At 40.2% G+C, this 21553-nt stretch overlaps 1 protein-coding gene across 19 annotated transcripts in view; it reads right to left on the bottom strand.

The window, feature by feature from the left end:
* Nucleotides 1-21553, bottom strand: part of ADGRL2 (adhesion G protein-coupled receptor L2) — a 373303-nt gene that overhangs the window by 51632 nt on the left and 300118 nt on the right. For all 19 annotated transcript variants that reach the window (XM_051795993.1, XM_051795994.1, XM_051795997.1 and 16 more), the window contains one exon: nucleotides 17921-18134. In XM_051795993.1, coding sequence (XP_051651953.1) covers nucleotides 17921-18134 — 214 coding nt within the window. The remainder of the gene's footprint in view (nucleotides 1-17920; nucleotides 18135-21553) is intronic.

The following is a 21553-nucleotide window of genomic DNA, read 5'->3' on the forward strand; positions in this document are numbered from 1 at the left end:
ACAAGGAGCTGTGCCCACTGCTGCAGGACACAGCACTGCTACCACACACACCAGCAATCACTTGAATAGCTAATTGAATAGAGCATTTCTGCTTTAAGTTGCAGTTTTTCATATTCAAATCACTGATTTTTCTGCATTGTTGGTTGCATTTTACAAAACCTGAGTAATTTTCACATAGGGTTCTAATTTTCAAGCACTTCTAAGATTTCAAGTTAAAGACATTTGATTAGGATATTCACATCTTAAAAAGCCGACATTCAGGTCACTGCTACATAGTTTAGTGGTCACATTTCTATCAGAGTGAGACATTCAAGACAAACCAAGAGCAACCACAGCAGCTGTCAATCCCAATTCATGGTTTACAGACAGGACATGAAGAGAAAGTGGACTTTGTAGAGGTAGTTCTGAGACAAGTAACTCGGGGAATTGATGCTGCTGTGAGTTATTCTCTGGATAAATGAAAGCCCTCTGTCTGCTGCATTGCTCTGCTCTGTAAAACCAGGGACACAAACTTCTCTGTTAGTCACTGGCCTACAGTCCTGCTGCTCTCTGCAAAAGCCATTTTGCCAGCTGACCAAGGTTTCAGCTGAGCTCCTTTGAGACAAGAAGCACTGAATTCTGTGCTATATTGGCCAAAAGAGCCTCCACTCTCCAAAAGCAGCACTGAACAGCAGCTTATCCTACATGGCTACAGATCAGCAAAGCTGCTCATCCCTGCCACGGCAGAACTTCACAGCTTTGTGAAACCTTCACTCAGAAACATTGTGCTCCAAGAACAGCCCCTTACAGCCCTCAACAGGGTGACCCATTTTCGTTCCTTTTTGTAATGGGCAAACACCTTCTCTGTCACAGGATTCTCCAAAAAGGAGACCATAGTGGAAATAAAGTTCCTGGCAATTTGCAGAATTGGTCTAGACACCATCAGGAAAAAAAAAATAAACCCAAACCTCAAAAACCTTAACTGGCAAAAAACTTGAAGTCCCTCATTCATTTTAACCAAAGTTATTTTTTCTACATAATATACTGATAGTTTGGTCCATCTATTCAAGCTCTTTTAGAATTGTTCCAATGAAGGCATGATACAAACCAGCTGTGATTTCTGCAAATTTAAGATGTCAAAATCAGAAATACTTTGGTGTTTCAGTTTGTGTCTGGTGTTTCAGTTTGTGATCTAGTGTTTAAGTTTTCTGTAGGTTTAAATAGCATTTAAGTGTTCTGATCTACATAACATCATACTTTTCCCCAGCGTAGGTAAAAATACACACGTTCTCAGGTTTTTATGAACAATCTTAAAATTCATATGATCTCACACTGAGAAATGTGCTTAAGACATTCACAATATTCACAAAGATTTATGATACAACGACTTTGTCATTTATGAGGAAATAAAGCAGATCTGCAAAGAACTCTATATAAACTCAAGAAGAGTTGATTTAGGCAAGGTAATATATGAATTAAATTTGAAACCCTAGTTAGGAAAAGACTAACTGAAGTAGCAAAAGAATTCAGGTGCCTGTGCTAGCAACAACAAAGAGTTTTGCAAGGGGAAATGTACGAATTACCACTATTTTCATGAATGCAAGAAGCAATTGTGGACTCTGACACTCGTTTCTTCTGTACTTTAGTATGAATGAAAAAAGGTTACATCTTCATAATGCAGATGCATCACTTAGAGTAATCTAAAAATCAAATGGAGTGTTTAATTAACAGTTACAGTATAATGTCTGAACTCCTTTCACCTCAGGAAGAAGACTGTGCAAATGAGGAATGGCCCCTTCACATTTCAGATGAATAAAGAAAGAAAAAGGAAAGCAGCTCCAGCAGGGCTGGCTTTAAGTATCTTCTGCTCATGATGTAGCCATGTCCCTGCTGCATCCATCCTCCTTGCTCAGCAGTAAGGAGAGCTGTATTTTCCATGATAATTTGTTTGCATTTCAACTCTAATCTCGACTGGTGCAATTCCCAACAAATTGCTTTTGCCTGGTTTTTTTTTATTATTATCTTATGTTTATTATTGCACTTTTCCACGTGCAGTGTATGGAGATGAGATTCCATGTGCAATCTATTGTGTGAGGTGTTTTAATCAATAATCTCGTTCTGCTGATTAAGCAGGGGCTCCTGTTTTGGCAAGATAACATTAGTTTCTCCTGTCATGCTCCAAAAGCTATTGGGAATCTTCAGCAGATCATTAGATATGCTACAATAAAGCTTTGGTACATTCTCTTTTCTTTCTTAAATTACTTCTTCACTGTCCTATCGTTCCTCGTCACTGCTGGCACTGCATTATTATTACAGCTCCCCTGAAACTTGCACTAGAGCCATGTCTGCAGGCCATAGGATGCCATTTTCAATTGCAGCTTCTGCTTGAAAATATAAATTAAGAAAATTTCATTATCTCCTGCCAAGGGCCATTATTCACCATTGTTCTGAGGAAGATTAAAAACACACAGTCTGTGGACTTGAACAAATACTCCAGCATTAGAATGAGAAGCACAGTGTATCGTGACCAGAGCAGAAAGTGAAGCACTGGAATCTGAACAGCAGCCTCTGGAAAGGCACTGGCATGACATGGATCACACCAACTGAGTGAAGGAAGGGGTCACCTTTATGGGTAAGTCACATCTGTCACAGAAAGAGACATACAGATGCTTTACAAGTGGTTCCTGCAGTCTGCAAAAATAAAGTATGTGTGAAATAATGTCCACATTGCAATTCATCCTTCTAATGCCTTTGTTTCGCATCTTAACTTTGACAAATAGAGTAATTTAAAAGAAAAGGATATGGATTAATGTTTAGCCAGAAAAGAACTATCAAAATAATTTTGGGTATTCCTGCATTCTTCATTTCCATGAATGCGGCGTTTCATTAAGTAGGTTAAAATGCAAACACAGAAAACATCACGTGTACTTCACTATAAAAAACCCAAAATACAGTATAAAACCACATGTAATAGATAAAATTCATTTTCAATAACACTGTCGATACATTAAAAAAAACCTATCTTGGTACGTTTTGAAACTTTCAAGTGAGATCTGACAATATTTCTCTTTCAGCATATTGATTAAACACTCAAAAGCCAGCCTGTGGCACGTTCCTGCACATTGCCTGCAGCACCTGCTCAGACAGCACCAGAGGCACAAACTCACCACACACTCCATATGCTCCTCTTGTTCCTCACTCACCTGGGGTGAGCCCCAATCTGAGCAAAAGGATGCAGGAATGTGGGATGAATACACTCCATGTACTGACTCCAGCTGAAAAACTCCTGAACTCTTTACCCAGAGTCAGTAGCTGTCTTTACAGATGTGTCCCTAATGGGTTACAGTGCCACGTGAGGTGTTCTTTTGCCTTTGTGTGCATCTTTACTAAACCTCCACTCCTGTCACCAAACTCACAGCTACCTGGGCATGAAGATGTCAGATATTACTTCAGTGTTATGTTTTATTAATCTGGCCTTGGAAAGTATGTACAAAACTGACATATAAAACAGCCAGAGAACAGAGATTCTATTTTAGGGGTGTTCAGATAAAATTATTTAAAGGAATGTACTTAAATTCTGAGTTTCAGGTTCACCTCACAAGCAATACATGATTACATACAGAAACCTAATGAGTTAGCAATTTAAGCCTGAAAAAAAGAGCTGCTAAGAAAACCCAGCCTTCCTGTAAAGCCTGGATTTGAAGCAGCATTGGCCAGCCAGCACTGCCACTTCCAGAGTGCCCCAGCAACGGGCACAAAAGTGGCACAACCCTTCCCATGCAGGAACAGTGAGTGCAGGAGTCTCCACAGAGCCATGCTTCCTTCAGGGTGGACATGTAATCCTGGAACTGGCCTTCTAAAAGCCCAGGAAACCTCACTGACAACGTTGCTTACTCTTGTGGAAGATTTTCTAAAAATTATTTTCCAGTTAGAATCCCCAAAACTATTACAGGGGAACGAGTATGCAAAAAGAACAGAGTAGCAATTTTACCTAGCAAAAAGAGAAAACAGATTTAGTGTGCTGTGGTTGGTAGTTTTCATAATCCAAGAAAAAAAAAGGAGATACATGAGCAGATATGATAGTGGAATTTGGCCATAAGAGATGTGTCTAGATACTGGCAACCCTCCTGTGACCACTAAAGCACTGAGGCATGCTAGAGCTTGGTTTGAAAATTCACAAAGCAGTCCTGGGATTTCTACAACATGACCATTACAGCAATAAACCTGGTGGGTTTAGATAAAAAATATTTGAAGGGGGGGGAGGGAAAATTTTTTCAGGTTTTCTTTTATATTTTATCTTTAAATATAATAGCGACGATTTGTTGAATCTTCCTAATTACCAAGTAAACATATATAAGGAAGCAAAATAATGTATAATTAATATTGTAGAAGGTGCACCATAGCGTCGTTTCTGGTTGCCCAGTAAAAATGCAATAATATTAAACTGTGCTTTCTCTGTAAAATGTAATCTTGTGGGAGTTTAAGGGTACACATTAAGCATAAAAACTCCAAATAGACAATAAAACAGCATAAAATATGCAACTCCCACAGGCCTTTTCTCAGGATTACCAGTCTGATCCACTGTCAATGAATGTGCATCAGACTTGTCTGGCAAAGTAATTTGACAGTATTTCTTGCTTTCAACCTCTTCTTACAACTTTAATACATTTAGTTATGACCCATTTGCCTTTTAGTATTCATGTCTCTAAGTTCAAAGCAGTCACTGTTAAAATGATGAATCTTCTCACTTGCATCTGAAATAGTTTTTTCTTGTCACAATTCATCCTTGTTCTAGTACTTTGCTTATTGGTGTAAATGCTATTATTATGGGGTTATCATTAAGCAGAAACTAGAGCATCAGATAAAAGAGGGAAAAGAAAAAAAAAAAGAAAAAGGAAATGTGGATTCCAGTGGAATAGTTAACTTGGTATTTTCTAAGTGCTTTTATAATCCCATCTTTCTATCCCCACTACTTTCTACCACATATATGGAAGGCCTACTAGAGCAACCAGAGCTTGTGAGGAGATGGTTGTAAATCAAGGACAGCAAAACCAGATATGAAGGATGCAATGAGGTGTGCAAAGTACACGGAACAATCTCCTGGTGAGGGTGGCATGGGGACAAACCCAAAGCCCGGAACAGTACGAAGCAGAGGAGACCTGCTTTTTACAGAAGATGCTTCAGTGCAACCCTGCCTGAGGAATAAGGAATGGAAATACAGTGATTTTCACAATCTTGTCACATTATTTACATGCAGGCATACTTGCAAGCGAGCTGCAGCACGGGATTACAGGCAGTGGATGTCTCAGCACACCAACTAAGCCAAGCAGATCCGCACTGCTGAAAAGTAATCAGCTCAAAAGATCCAATTAAATGTTTCACCATTTAGACAAAATAAATAGCCTGCAGCTATGCTTATTTACTAATGAAAACTTTAGTAGCGCAGCCCTGTCCTATCTGAGCAATTTACCCAGATTATTCACACTGGGTGAGCACAAGTGCAGCAGCACACCCTGAGCATCCGAGCAGGTTCCAGGGGAGGAACGTGGGGCTGTGCAATAAACCCAGAGCTTTACGAGGGGCATTCACTCCTGAGGCACAGTGCTACAGCAGAGCTACAGAAAATCCAGGGGAAAATCCTGAAGCACAGTGTCTGATCCTTGGGAATAACACTGCAACAGACTTGCAGGAGAAGAGACTACCAGGTAGAGAGTACGAGGCAAGAGTAAAAAGCCTTTAAAATTCTTTTTTTTGCAGCACTGTTGATCTTTTTTATCCATGGCTTGGCATGCAGCATATTCATAATGTGGTTAAAAGTTATGTAATTTAAGGCAGTTTCTGAGTCACTATTAAATGAGTAACTTGAAGAATTACAATATTGAAAATATTGGAAATATGTAGCTTTACCCTTCACGTTAATTTGCACAGATCTAAAATACGTTTCTAACAATCACCCACTTTAATTACTAAAATAAAGTATTTTAAATGACAGGTGTGATTTGTTACTGCAACTTCTGAAACACAGAAGCCTTGGTAGACTCTCAATGCCCACAGCAGACTCCAGGCCTGTGCAATGCAAGTTCAGCTTGAGTCACTGTGGGTCTCCTGAGTTCAACACACCTCTTCTGCTTACAGAACTGCATACTCAACATCAAACTATCTTGTCTCTAACAGGAAATTAAGACTTGGTCATTTGCAGAATTGGCCACTGAGACAACTGGATTCCACAGGGTCCTTTGGTTTCCCTGTGCAAAGGGCAGGATGAGGACAATTTCAAATGGGGTGTGCAGTGGGGGCAACCCTAACTCAACTTTAACACATGCATTCACCTTGAATAATTAAAAATACTGTAGCCTGTATCAATTAGGAGAAATTACTGATAAAAATGTTCACCCATTGCAGTTTGCAGATGGAAAACGATCATATTTTTAACAAGGGAAATGGGAAATCGCTATGGGATGCCCTGCTTAGATTAAATTAGCAAGATCTTGTTATCAGACCATATAAAAGATACACCATAATGAGACGTGACCTTGCAGAACCTTGGAGCCAATCTGACTTTTTTCCCCCTGTAACCCTTCCTAATTATCTGCAAAGTTACAGACCCTTTTGTGGCAGGTTATTTTTCTGTGAATAGTGAGGGGTTTTGGGCTTTTAAATATTTAATTAGTCTTCTGATATGAGAATTGCTGCACATGCCAACTGCTTCGATTTTCAAACTGTGTTCATCCTAATTATGTTCAGATTTAGATTGGTCATCCCAAACCTCTCACTCTCGTAATTATTTACTCCTTAAAGATCATTCAGCAGAGAAATATTTTTCACCCTTATGGCTTTTCCTTTCCACAAATGGCTTTTCTGGTCTGTTAATTACCCACTCAGAGGATTAGAGTTTGTAATAATGCAAGAGATCCTGCACGTAAGATGAATTTTACAGGGTGAAAAAGAATAAATTGTTTTTTGTAAACTCGCCTTGGGGAATACCCCCTTTCAGGATTATAATTTTCATCGACAGAGGCCATGTGCCCACCCCTGCACATCCACCAACCCCACAGGGCCACGGAGTGACTCATCTGTGCAGCTCAGCAGAACTTGGAGTGAAATGCTGAGCAAGAGGCAAAAGACAACTTGGTTATTTTAGGAGATTTATCAGAGTGCAATCTGCTGGCAGTAAGGTACGGTCCTTTTTCTCATAATTTTTAATGCAGATTTCATGGCCTTAAAGTTACGTATGTTTAACTGATAACTAATAATAAAATTACAACTTTTCTCATTTAATCTGCTGATTTTTTCCAGAAGTGCTGTCCCTTGGTAGATCTTTAATCAACTCTGTAACAGTGGTGTCATTTCCTATTAAAATGTGTCTGAGAGTCCTCACTACAAGTACTTTCTTTTCTTCTGAGAGGAATGCTTGTCACAAAAGCACTGTTATTCATTACCCACAGCAATGTCTGGATCTAATTATCATCTGGAAAGCTTGCAGGGCTTCCAGGTATAGGACTTCCCCTGCAAAAGTATCCTGTTCTAACTTGGAAGGCACAATCCCACTTTCTTCTTTGCAATTTGAAGGTAAGGGATTAAGTTACTGATGTGAGCTGTGCACTCCATCGTTCCTGGAACTTCCAGTTTTAAGTCCAACAGAGTTTAGGGGACTCCTTCCATTCCCTTATTTCCACATCTGCAAAAATCCTGCCTGTGCTGCAGTTGTTTTTTACCCAAGTCCAGCAGATTCACCACCGTAAAACACAGATCAGAAAACTCACTGGCTTGACTCTGTCAATGCACAGATAATCTTTAATTGTGTCAAAAATATTCATGATCTAATCCTTTTATCAAACTGCCTGCCACTGAAGGAGTCTCATGTGCCTGCACAATTAAAAACCGCATGTCAGCCACACAGAACACTGTGTTACATTTGATGCAAATCCTTTACTATTGAAATAAGCACTGGGCTGACAGCAGGAAGTGGCTGATAAGAAAGCAACAAGGCATTGCTGATGGCATTCATGATAACTGAGCTCTAACTCATATATGTTCTGTCTACGGCACGTTACCCAAAGTGCTCCTGTTTTAAGTGCAACTCCAGGAGGTGTTCTTTTGCTGTATCTCTGCCACAAAGGCAGCAAAATTATCCAAGAAAGCTAAATACACAAAGTAAATTATGTTTTTCATACCCACCAGTGATGCTGGCACCAGAATAATATACTGAGAGTAATATCACTGCTGCTGCATCCTAGATGAGAAAACACCTACAGCTTCATGAGAGTAACAGTACAGTTGAGCTCAATGCTGCTAAGAAATTCTGTAAACAGGGAAAGATTATGGCTTCAGAACTGTCACTTTATTGCTACACTTACGACTCAGCCTAAATGAAAATACTTAATAGACAGAGCACAAACTCTTGAGTTATGGTGAAGCAACTATTTTACAGTGCTGCAAAAAGGTGTGTATTAAATACAATTCCAAATTGCTCCTTCATCATATATGTATATATCACAAGAAGCAAGGTAAGGTTTAAGATCACAGACTACTACTAAGAAAGGCATTTAGACACCTTTGCACTTACATCAGCAAAATATAGATCCTGCCAGATGAAACATTATACAGCCTGGTGTCATTAAGGAGGAGTAAGACTTCTTCCTCCAAGGTGTTTGAACTGCATGACTTTGGTCAAGACAGCTTGCCCAATGATATGATTTTGCTGCCTCATTTCTTTTCTTTTTTTTTTTTCTGCTTTGCATGTGTATGTGTGTGTGTGTATGGGTATGTGTGTGTATGTGTATGTCTGTGTATGGGTATGTGTGTGTTGGGGTGTGTGTGCATGTATGGACTAGAAGACATTGAAATGCAAAGGTTCCTACAGCTATCGTATTATTGGGTAAACCTGAAAAAAAAAGTTCTCCATAGTAAATTTGTAGTAGAGCTTCTGTGCTGCAAGGGTATTATAAAGCAGGTTTGACATGGAAAGAACTGCTCGTGGTAAGAACCTTTCCTTCCCACTGATGTGTCTACAGAGGGCTAAAAATATCCTGAATACCCAGCGTTCGGTCTGTGTAACACTCTTAAGACTGCATTAACTTCATTGCAGTAACTTGTTTTATAGGCTCAGTTCATCATGACCTATAAAATGTTAAGCTGAAGTGCTTTAAATATCTGCTAACACCGTGTGCCAGCCTGGGAGTACAAGGCACTGTGCTGTGAAGCGGCAAAGGCAGAGCTGTGCTGAGGAAGTGGCACGCACTCCGATGTCACTGAGATAAACAGGGGGAGCAGCTCAATAATGGATGAGACAGGCAGCCAATCTGCAGAGAAAACAGCAGTGCTACCTGAAGCCTTCCTTTGGTTTTATTGTACCGCTGTGACGGTGGTTTTTGAGATTGCTCCTTCAAAAACCCCACGAGTTGACTGCCACACTAAACTAAGGGGCACACAGGCAAAGTCCTTTCATTCACAGCTATTACAGCAAGGGAAAAAAATAAAGAGACCTCTTTTATTTGCCGCAGTAGTACTTTTGCTAATTATTGTTCTGCATTATGAAGAAGGTAAAATGCAAAGAGGGAAATTATCTGTGTTTTTCAGTAATCATGGCCCATTTATTAAGCAATTAGATTGCAATTTTACTATTAGAGAGAGAAAAAAAGAAATGTTGTAAAATACCGCTATTGATTGTATCTTTGATCCTTAAACTCTTCCTTTTTAGCAACCTCATTAATGTCAAAATGCCATGAATATGGCCACCCCTTTTTAGACTGTATACCCTGGGCACAGGCAGAATCTATGGGATTCAATAAAGAAGATTTTCTTGTTGAATTCAACTAAAAGCTTAATTGAGCCACAAAGGTCAGAAGGTTCTTTTTATTTTAAGTAGGAGATTATTCCGTGGCAGAAGGAAAATTACAGAATATGAGATCTGCTCATTTCTATACTGCTCTGTAGCTAGTTTTTCATTTTTAAACCCACGTTACTCTTCTACTCCTTTCCTCTGAATTAAACATCTTCACTGTAATAATCTTTAAATTCCAATTCATTTGTGTTACTAATGAAAACTTTACACTTTCATGGCTACTGCTGACTTTTAACGCTAAAAAGGACCCATAATTTACTTACATATATTAAATTCGTATTAATCTCTCCTAATTTACGATCTACACCCTGCTCTGCCCATCTTCACGTACCTTTTCCACGTCAGTTCTGTTTACTAAGTGATATTCAACAGATTTCCTATAGTGCAATGAACCTTAACAGGCAGCTTTTAATTGCCTCGCACAGGAAACCACATCACTATTAATTCCACAGCAACAGTATAAAATAAAACTATTGCTGCTCAGACTCCAGAGCAATTAGACCTCTCGGCTATTTGGCTAACTCTGCTTCATGATACCCAGTGCAGTTAATTATATTTTTTGATGTTAATAGTCTCTGTCAGTTTCAAGCATAACTCCTCTTTGATGAATATTTAAATTATATTTGAATAAAAAAATAATCTTGGTTACATTTCATATTCAGCAGTCATCACAGCTTAATAAAAGGTCTCCTCAGCAAGGCCTGAGATAAATGGCTATATGAACACATGTATAAAGTCCTAAATCAACTTATCAGATAATGCAGCTGTTTTGGCTAAGTATTATAGAGGATATAGGGGGGTTGGAGGAATTAACAGGTTTCAACTATTACATTATTATTCTATATGAACTAAATTTGGCACGGCAACATATAAGTAAATCACAATTTTTCAACAACAGAGTTCTGAGTGCAACTGACCCGGGAACTTATATTGCCTAGACTAGAAATATGAAAACTGTGTAAAATCCATACGAGCTCATCCAAGAGGACACAACATTCAACTGAAAGGTGCTGAAGGTTCAGCAATGTTGTCTCAGTCAAGTTACCAAACGTTAGCAAACTACCAAGATAGGTAATTAGAGACCCAAAACACAGAGCACCTGATTAACTGTGGGCTAAACAGTGTGCACACCTGGCAGAGCCCATTTCAGCAAGCACAAAAAGCCCACGTGAAAATCACAGGCTGATGTATTTTATATGATGCTCAAATATACAAGCAACAGCACATAATATTTAAAATTTTATGTATACATATGTATAGTCACATTTATTTTCACCCATGAATAGCAAGGCAAGGCTGATGAGTATGTATATATGATCCTCCAGATAAGATATGTGCTGACTTAAAAAGAATTTGATGGTGGTTTTGCTAAAATAAAGGAAGAGAACAGCTTGAATACAAGATATGAAAACACTATACAGAATATCAAGCTACACCCTAGTAAAATAATGAATCCCATCTTTCTTGAAGTAAACTAAATCTAAATTTTAAATGTCATTAGTTGGTATGAATGATCCTTTTGTTGTTTCCTTTGTAGCTTGTCCAATGTCATGACTACATCCACATGCCTGTGTGTTATGTGCTTGCACGTGTGCAATGTAATTTCTTCTGCAGAAAATTAAAATAGAACATGCTGCAAAAAGATGATCAAGTACCACTGACAGCTATTTCCCCTCACCTGACTGCTCAGTACCTCATAATATGAGGATTTGTATTTAATTTACTAAGTAATGCCATGATAGAACAACCCCATTAATAAAACCCCCTATTTTTAATGAGTAAGACTAGACCTACTACTTTCCTATTAAGAATTAATGATAGTGAAAATGTACAATGCCTGATAAGGTTCTTCTCAGTCACGGGTATTCCTGTTTTCAGCAGTATGCTCCACGAAAATTCCAGGCTCTGTGATTATGCCTTGTTCATGAAAACAGGCTACATGTATTTCTGCTTTTTTCTTTATATTTGAGTCATAACAAAGTCTTGTGACTAACACACAGAAAACAAAACAAAACAAAAATCAATCTGGCCATGGCTCGGTATTGTGAAAAGCTCGGTTTCAAAAATAAAGAGCATTTTAAGCTTCTGCTGCATCTAAATACTCACAGGGCTGGCTGCTGTACTAAAACCTATGTCTGTTCCAGATTAGACGTCTTCATTTAAAAGGGTGCTTACAAAAAGCTATCTAATGTTGATAATCTTGTTTGGTAAATGTTTTGTGAAGCAGTTGTCAGGCAGCTGGAACAGAAAGCACTGGCACCCCAAAGCAAAGGAAGGACCTGGTAACCATGTGAGATCAGCATCACTGCCACAGAGTGTACCCATCCACTACAGCCTGGGCTACCCTGTCATCAGCACTGGGATCTCCCTGACACAAAAAGAACAGACAGGCAAGCTCTTCATCACCAGAGAGCAGAAAAAGACAAGGTGCCCCTTTTATTGGGAGACGCTTTTCACCACACTAGCAAAGAGAGGCAACCTTCGGCTGCAGGAGGAGAAGGAAAGGAAAAAGCAAGGATGGCAGCAGGGGTCAGCAGAGCCCTTGCCTAAGCCTGGCAGACCCCGCAGTGCAGTGTGCCATCCTCTCAGTCACAGGCTGTTTGAGTGGCAGCAGGGAAAACCCACCCGTGGAAAGGTTGTAGGTCACACCACGAAATGCAAACCTGAAACACGGAATCAACCCTGGGCCCTGGCTGAGGGAACTGTTTTGAAGGAGGTACTGAAATGCTTTTTATGGAAGTCTTGCAAAGGCTGGAATTCAGGTGACCCCACAGCAGGTTTTGCCTGCTTGTGGGCACACCTTTTTGCTCCCATGAGTGAGAATCATCACGGGGCATCTTACCCACTGTCCACCCAAGCCTGGAGTCTGTGGAAGATTTTCTTCATTCACTGACATTATGGAACAGACCAAACTTGTTTTTACTTGGAAGGACACTACTGAGGTGTGACAGAACTTCTCTGAGGACCCGACAAGCAGGAACAGGAAAGAGGGTCCAAAAGATGGGTCTTCTTCAGAATGGAACTCAAGTTGTTTTCTTTCAAAAATGTCTGACTCATTTACATACAGGGCTTTTCAAAATTATGTATTTCTTGGATATATGACTAGGTGGAAAAGAATGAATGCCTCCCTTCTCTCAACCTCCCATGGGATGGATTAAGAAAAAAATCAGTCCTGGGAGAAGGAATGGATATGATGCTGCTTCCTCCAGCTTCCCCTGATCACCCTGTGGGGCAGGAGGCACGCCCTGACATTCTGGAGACCCCCGCTTCAGTGCAGCTGTCTGGCAGAGGGGTGATGGACAGGGCAGGTTAAGAGCATTGCCATGGGAGGGAAGTTGGTGGTAACAAAAACCCAAACAAGAACTGCTCCCTGGGGTCACCACAGACAGAGTAACTGAAGGTACATGTGTGGCCTGGGCTACAGATAGGACAGGGGACGTGCCACAGGAAAAGCAAACACTGCTGAAGAGGATTTATTCCTCTTTTAATCCTTTTCTGCAACAATGGTTTAAAAGGGAAGGGTATTTGAAAAAATTACAGTTCCCTAATTTCATCTATTATACCTGATGCATTTTTATATTTAACGTTACCTATGAAAATGAGGCTTGCTTTGTTGGTGCATATTTAAAAAGCAAAATGATAGTGATTTATTACGTTTAGTAAAAATGTAAAGTTCACATAAAGCTACAATTATAGTATAAATAGATGAAAATATAATTTAAAGGCCATTTCAGTGCAGAATTGATGCAACTGCCTTTCTGTTGCAGCTCAAAAATAAACTCAATATACCAACTGTGAGATTACTTTTTTCTAATGTGGATGTTCACATGGCTTGTAAAGGAAGTTTAAACATTTTGCATTTTCTTCTTTTTAATGTTTACAACTATACTCTTGGTATCAGAGCATTTAAAAAAAATTAAAAATTCAAGGTATTTTAGCCTCTGTTAGGAGGGGAACAATGTTTTCTTTATGAAGTTAACATTAATTTGACTGTCAAGAGTAAATGCTTGAATTTTGCATCTAGGTAAATGATTTCATAGATTAAGAGTGAATAGACTGTATTTTCTTTAAATACAAAACAATAATTTTCTACTAGTCCCAACAATAGCTATAACTAGAAGCTGTTCAAAAAATAAAGTGTACAGATTGGAAGAGACCTGACATTTTTTAAATATGGTATTTATCAAGATTTAAAATTTGCAGGTAAAAAAAAAAAAAAAAGATCTAATTGCACTGTCCTGGAACTATAAAGATAGTTATCATGTCCAACTGTGACAACAAATAACAATAATAAATAAACATGAACTTTTGCCAAACAAAAAATTTAGGACTAGGAAAAATGATTCCTACTAAATAACCACTATTTTAAATTTAAAATAAAGGTGGTAGCATGCAAAAATCCATCTTAGCATCTTATCATTCCACTATAAAACGACATACACTATAGGCCTTCGATTTGAAATGAATTTTAATTATGTATTTACAAGCACTTTTAAATATCTGTTATTATTTTAAGTTAATAAAACAGAAAGGCTGACACTTTGTGGTATCTACGTAACCCTTCAGTGCCTGTCCTAACAAAAACCTGTTGTCCTTTGCAGTTGGCACTGGAGGCAGAAACTCTTGATGACCACGCAGGATTTTTGTACACAGCTCCCACGACCCACCTGCACTCTGCCTGCCACGGACAGGATCTAAGGCCAGGGCACAGGGCAATTTTATCCTGTTCACTGCCAAATCCCTGCCATGCCCACAAAGAGCAGGACTAGTTACCCTGATCGACTTCAAAGTTCCGTGACAGTTTCTGCTGCAGCCACACAAATGCACTTTATGAGCAAGCAGCCAGAGCAATTTCCTCAGGCTGCTTTGCATCTTCTGCTTCCCTGTTCATTTAATTTCGTTTTAAATGAAAAGGAAACAGAGATTTGTCCCTGCTAAAGGACAGTGGAGCACCGAGGAGTCTGATTATTTTAAGATCTAAGTGCCTGAAACGTGGGTCCTCTGCCACTCACTTATGCTACTTGCTCACCAAATATTCTAGAAATAAGCTTATTTCTCTACTGAACTTCAGCACGTGGTAGGATCTCTCAAACCTGACGGTATGCAAACACTGGGGTTAATTATCAGACAAGTGTGAAAGAGGAGAAGGATTTTCTAAAGGTCTAGTCTCTTTCTTCAAAGCTTTAATTTTAACCATGCCAGTCTGAAGTTTACATAGAACCTAAATACATCTGGAAGACTTTATTCTGGAATAATTGGGATGTAATTTCAATCAGGGACCGAAAATTTAATAACTACTTTACAAAAGTAAAAGAAAAGTAATGAAGTCATTAGTGTTCCAGTCAGGTTTCCCAGGAAAGCATTAAGCTAAAAATCTTTTGAAAGAACTCCTGAAAGGAAAGAAAAGGGTGAAGGAGAAAAGATTAAGTAGCAGCTCACCCTGAGAAAGAGGAGCTGATGCATCAGTGGGCACTGGCAAAGTGTGTGCCAGTATCTCAAATTCTCTGGAAGGGGAGCAGGGCACGTGATTACATGGCTTTGTGTTAAACTGGAAACCTCATCTTATTTTTCAATCTTCAGATTTCACAGCATTGATCTCATTAAGCCACTGTTTTCACCTTGTAATTGCAGTAAATGGAGTTGCTGTGCAAAAGCTGTGGAGTGATGTTGCAAGTGAATGATGAGTATTTAATAATTGCCGTGGAACTACATTTAACTGCACGTCTAAACTGAATTGAGTGGTCAAATGCAGTGGTGACACGGCTGACTTGACAAAAACATGTCATTAGTCCTTAAAAGTAAACACTGTAAGATTAAGTAGCAACAGAGAAACTATTGCTGCTTATTTATAAAGGCAGGGAAGAAAAGCTTTCCCTGTCACCAAATGTTTTTTTTTTCTTTCTATCAGTTAAAAAAAAAGGAAAATCAATGAATCTGCTAGTCCTTCAGGTGAGATTTTTCTATGCAATTGCTGCCATTAAAATACAGCTGATGTGTTACTTTTATACATCAGATCAAGGACATGTGCTGAGCACCAAACAAAAGTTTGCTTAGACAACAAAAAATTATGATCACCAATGTAGTTATAAATAAATGAGATACAAGAACTTCTAATATTTCATAAGAAATTTGCAACATTCTCCTATGCTTGCAATACAGCACAAATTGAGCAATTTTGGAAAAGATTAAGCAAGACAAGAAACAGCTTTTCTACTTAATGACAGGTTCTGAGAAAGAAAACTATGAAAGCAAACTTGCAAATTGCTAAAAATGCCAGACAAAAATAGAAAGCAAAGTGTCAAATGATCTTTGCCATTTGCTCAGACAAAAAAAAAAGAGAACAAAAATGAAAAACTCTCTGAGCATAGATAATCTGAACCAATGTCCTACATGTGATCACAGCTTCCTTTTAATGTTGAATAAAGCATAAGAGTAGAAGATGGGGGATGTTCAAAAATACTCTCTGCTATCATAACCTTAGAGTTGATTAACTGAAAGGGAAGGATTGAAATTTCAGCTTTCCAGTAACAGTCTGATGTCACTTCAAGCAAGATTGTGCCTCTGTATTTGTCTCTGACTACCTTAATCTGTATATTTGCAGTGAACATCAGGAAGACTTTGATCAAAACACAACATGCATTTTACACAACAAGGAAGTCTACAGAGAGGCACTACATTTACAAAAGCAATTGAAGGTGGTTTCAAAGGGAGTTGACAGATTAGAGGATGATGACACTGCTGCTGCAGTCTCAATGGAAATCTGGCTTGATCTAATTAACAACTACGAAGTAGAACCACAAGAAGATAATTCAAACATGATTTAAAGAAGTTATATTACCTTTTTACTAATGTAGCAATGGAGCCTTTCCCTACTGATCACAGAACAAGCCACAGGTTCAACACTGAAGAAGAATAAAAGGCCTGATATCCTTAATTTACCTCCAGCATTTGAAATTGAAGTCTGAAATATCTGACTACAGAAGTAGAAAACATCCACATATTCACATAAAAATAATAAAAAATTCTAAGAGTCCCACTCACGACAACTTGAGTGAATTGGTGAATTGAAATGGAAGATTATTTGAAGAGGTGACTCTGTGTTACTGAGTGTTCTGAGGTCCAAACAGAGCAGAGAAAACGAAGCACAGCACACAGGACAACCTGCATACTTCCCTTGACACATCTGTGTACATGCACAGAAAGCTCCCAGGTTATTCCCATCTCCTTTTCGTTCAGATTCCTCACCCTAGGAAAAAATGCACTGGGAGGAAAACTTCCCACCAAGGCTGAACTTCTCCAGGCTTGCAGTTTAAGGCAGCAGCAGTGCCAGGGACTGATTTGTGCTGACATTTCCACAACTGTCAGCACGAGGTGACTGCTGCCTGCACATGGCCTTTAGCACAGGACTGTCTGTGAGTCTGAGCTCTGATGCACCCTTTGTACTAAAAATACTTTTACTGGCACCTGGGGACATGGTTTAGAGGTGGACTTGGCAGTGCTTGGCTAATGGTTGGATTTGATGATCTGAGAAGTCTTTCCCTACCTAAATTGGTTCTGTTGGTTCTCCTGTCTTTGAATGACAACTGCTGTCACTGAGAGAATGTAACTTGTGCTTATGTGCACATGTATGCTTATACACACGCGTACAATGACATATAATCATCCTGCCAGGCAATCATTCTGACATTTTCCACTGGTTGCATTTTTGGGTGGGAACTACAGCAGTGATTTACTTCATTTACTGAAAAATGCAGTAGCCATTTGGTACCATTCTGAGGGTTGTCTGACCACCTGAAAGACAAGGAGATAAGGAATCTCCAAATAAGTGAACTGTTTTATTCTCTTTGCAGTTATCTTCCTGCCTTTTAACCTTTGCTCACAAAATGAGGAAAAAAAAAAACCAACCCTTCTTATTGCAACTGGCAGTATACATTTCCTTTTAATATTATTAGATAGAAATAATACTACCTGAATAGCAAAGTGGCAACTGCAACTCAACACTTCCTTCAGGATACAGTAGTTCTACAGTACATAAGTCTCTCTATTAATTCAGGCATTTCTCCTCTCCGGTCCTCAACATGTTCTGTGTATTTTTACCTTTGTGTCATAATCTTGTAGGCGTCTGGCAGGAAGCATTCCGTGTTCTCCATCTGGAAGGGGTCAGCATCACAGATCTTGTCGTCTGTCCGCCCGTAGTTGGCACTCTCTATCATGATGACATCGCTGCCCGGGCACCGCAGGTCGATGGAGTAACCTTCGCAGGAGAGCTCCCTCCTCACCAAACCAAACGGGAGTGCTGCCCGGCTGAAACCTAAGGAGGGGGAGAAAGGGGGAAAGGGGATTGAACCCAAAGGATAAATGGCACTGGACTCCTCCCTTTCTGTCACACCAGCACTGACTCCACCAGTGTGCTGAAGGCAGGGCACCCTTACGCGGTTTGACCTGGCACCACACCAAGTGGAGCATCTTTCATGGAACTGTCACATCCCTGCATCACTGCTGGGTCCTTAATCTGGGAAAGGAGGAAGTTCCTTGTCACTGCTTCTAATCCTGGTGCAGGCAGGCAGTGGAGCCTGTCTGCATGACTACACTGCACGTTCCACTGCCCACCTCTTTTCTCTCTGCTCCTGTCTCCACTCCTTGGGCACAGTCAGGCAGGCTGTGTCTGAAGGCAGCAGAGCAGGCAGGATTTGCAGAAGTGATTTTAAAAAAAAGAAAACAAAACAACCACAAAAAAAACTAAAGCCATAGTTCCAACTTCCAACTTCATTAGTCTTTCTTACTTTGCGTCTCACTCTCTCCAGGAAGAGTTGGTTACTTTTGCTTAGCTATTTTGTGACTTGATACAACAGACATGCTGATACTTTACCTGGTTGAACTTCAGTGCCCCTCACCATGTCTTTTACATAAATCAAACCACATAAAGAAAAGATTTTGAAAAAATATAGCAGTGACTAGTACCACAAATTGCAGATTTGAACAATATCTCCCCCTCCCAAAAATGATACATGTGTTTCACAGAATTCTCATTTTTAAAATGCTTTTTCTACATAAGAGAATTTCTAAAAATAAATAACTTCCCTAGTGAAGCAGCACAAAATACTTTAGAAACAAAACAAGGTTCAGCTATTCATCCACGTGTTTAGTCTTTTAGAGACATTTCTTTATGCAAAAAATATATTACATCAGAAGAAAAACTATCTGTATACTACAGTTTCTTGTACACAGTTACTGATGGATTATTATCAGAGTATTCCTGTTTCTTACAAATCTGTGTGCATTACTGCCTTTTGGAAGACAAGCTGGGTAACATGGTAGTGCCAAAATCCTATTTCTTTAAAATAGTAAATCCTTCCTAAATTTTTACTAGAATTATAGATATTTCCTATTTTTTAAAAATGTCTTTGTAACACAGTAGCACAAGGCCATTAATATTTCAGTGCAGGCTGTTGGAGACCAGTTGTGACAGCACAGAGGAACAGCTCCTATATATGGAAAGTTGGAGCTCTACGGTGTTTTGAAGGCAAAGAAAATAAACTTTTCTTAGAAGAGGCAGGGAAATAAGATCTAAAAAACCCACAAGACAACTTGAGATAACCCTTTGATAGGAAATTTTCACACGGACCAGAGGCTGTCACTTTTTCTATTGAATTAATGATCTGTGGATTAAAACTCCTACCGTATGAAGATGATTATCTGTTTGGGCTGCAAAAATAAAGTTTTTTATAACTATCACGCCAGATAGAGCCAATCCCCCCATCCACCCCTCCAGTACCTGCATGTCCCTGCCTTCCCCTGGCACCAGTACCAGGCTTTGTACCCCTTGTGTATGATCTGACACAAGGGGCTGGTGTGACCCCACTTTAGAAGAACCGGTGAGTTCCAGAAGGAGCAGCTCCTGCACTGGCCGTGGATTCCCCTGGCATGGGGGAAGCAAAAGGCAAGAGCACAGTGACCAGCTCTGCCTTTACCTAATATTCTGTGGGATCCTCTCCTAGGTGAAAGCAGCCCCGTTACCCTGCCAGTACGTTTCAGGGTTTGCTGATGGGGGAGCTGGGAAAGCACCAAGTGCCATCCCCAGCTCACTCCTGGCCACCAGTTCAGCCACACATGCCACGAGCAATAACACACACTATTATTAGAGGCTTGCTGAAGTGTCACGAGCTGAAAGCTGGGAAGAGCTGAAACACGAATCCATCACATTTACACCCTCCAAGTTCCTCCCATGCAGCAAATTAATACGAGGAAGGCAGAGGCTGCTCCTGGCTCAGCGAGGGCGTGAGGTGGGCACAGGGAGGGCACAGCAGAGCCCCCCACCATGGGCACACAGCAGCTCCTCTGATCAGTGACCACTGTGACAGCCACGGGGGGACCAAATGTAATGCCACTAGTCACTGCCATTGCTGCATCCCCCCTCCTGTCAGCTCTAGTGCTGTCCACAATAACCTCACTCCTCCAGCTGGCAGCACTGGTGCCCGCATCTCCTGCACTCACCACGTGTGGCACCACCACGGCCTGGCCGGGGAGCCCACTGCTCCCAGACTCCTTGGGTTTCCATCAGCAAGGAGGGGAGCAGCTCCTGCAGCTGCCCAAAGGGGTGTCTGACCAGGGCAGGAGGGTAGGGGCAGGGTGGGCAGGGCACAGCTGCAGCACGTGCCACACCGAGCTCCCTGTGACGGGCACCGACCTCACGGATCCTGCAGCACAGGCTCCACTTCTGCCAGGAAGCATCCTGAATTCAAACACGAGACCTCTGCAGCTTGCTACAAAGAAATCAGCTGCCTGCAAATCTTATTTCATCATCTATGGCAACCACTATAAGGACTATGAATGTGTTTTATCCTGCAATTTTTCCCCCTGCAGGCATCCGTGAGAAGTTCTGTATTAGAACTTCTGTATTAGAACAAACATAAAAAATACTAGAGCAAGGTTAGATCACTTCACAGGCAACAGAGGACACACCTGAGATTGCAATGTAGGTGTTACATTGCAAAAGCAAAAAGCAATAAAGCAAAACAACGCAGTGTATGCTAGGTGGGAATGCTGCTCTAAGGAATCTCTATGGCGCAGAAAGAATTTTAACTAAATAAAATAAATAAATTTAAAGTCCACTGGCAGAGCTGCTGTGATCTTTATGCTGAAGCTTTATTTGTAATTTTCTCCTATCACCAAAGAAAAAATAAGTGTATCAACAAGCAAAGTGTAATTCAATCCATCTTGCAATCCTGACAATCGAAGAAAGAACTTGTGGGAGGCCCTGTGAGCGAAAAATCAATATTGCAGCTTTGTGCCGTGCAAATGTGAATACTGCCAAATAGCAGTGCTTAGGGTAAAATGAACTGTTTTGCTCCATTTTCTCCTCTCTGAACAAATGATTTTGAAACGACAGCTTCTTTTGGAGCTATAAAACGTCAAGCAATAACTCCCCGTGCTTTAGGCAAGTGATTGGAATAAATACCTCTTGGCAACAGGTGCAATGACTTAGGACTGAAATTCATTTACATTCAGGAGATAATTCCCGATAAACAGATGCACTGCCACAGGATGGAAGTCTGAGCAACCGCCATGTGAATGCTTCAGCATCATTCCAGAGTTTCTCAGGCTCAAGTGTGTGGCTCTGCCAATAATGGATGTTGTCACCACTAACTTTGGATCTCCAATGCAATTCCCCGTGAGTGTTCTCAGCACTGCATTTTCTAACCAACCTGCACTCAACCTGCTCTTGCCACA

This window comes from Manacus candei, unplaced genomic scaffold (assembly GCF_025592945.1).
Source record: "Manacus candei isolate 608988 ecotype Guabito, Panama unplaced genomic scaffold, ASM2559294v1 h1tg000044l, whole genome shotgun sequence".
NCBI lineage: Eukaryota > Metazoa > Chordata > Aves > Passeriformes > Pipridae > Manacus > Manacus candei.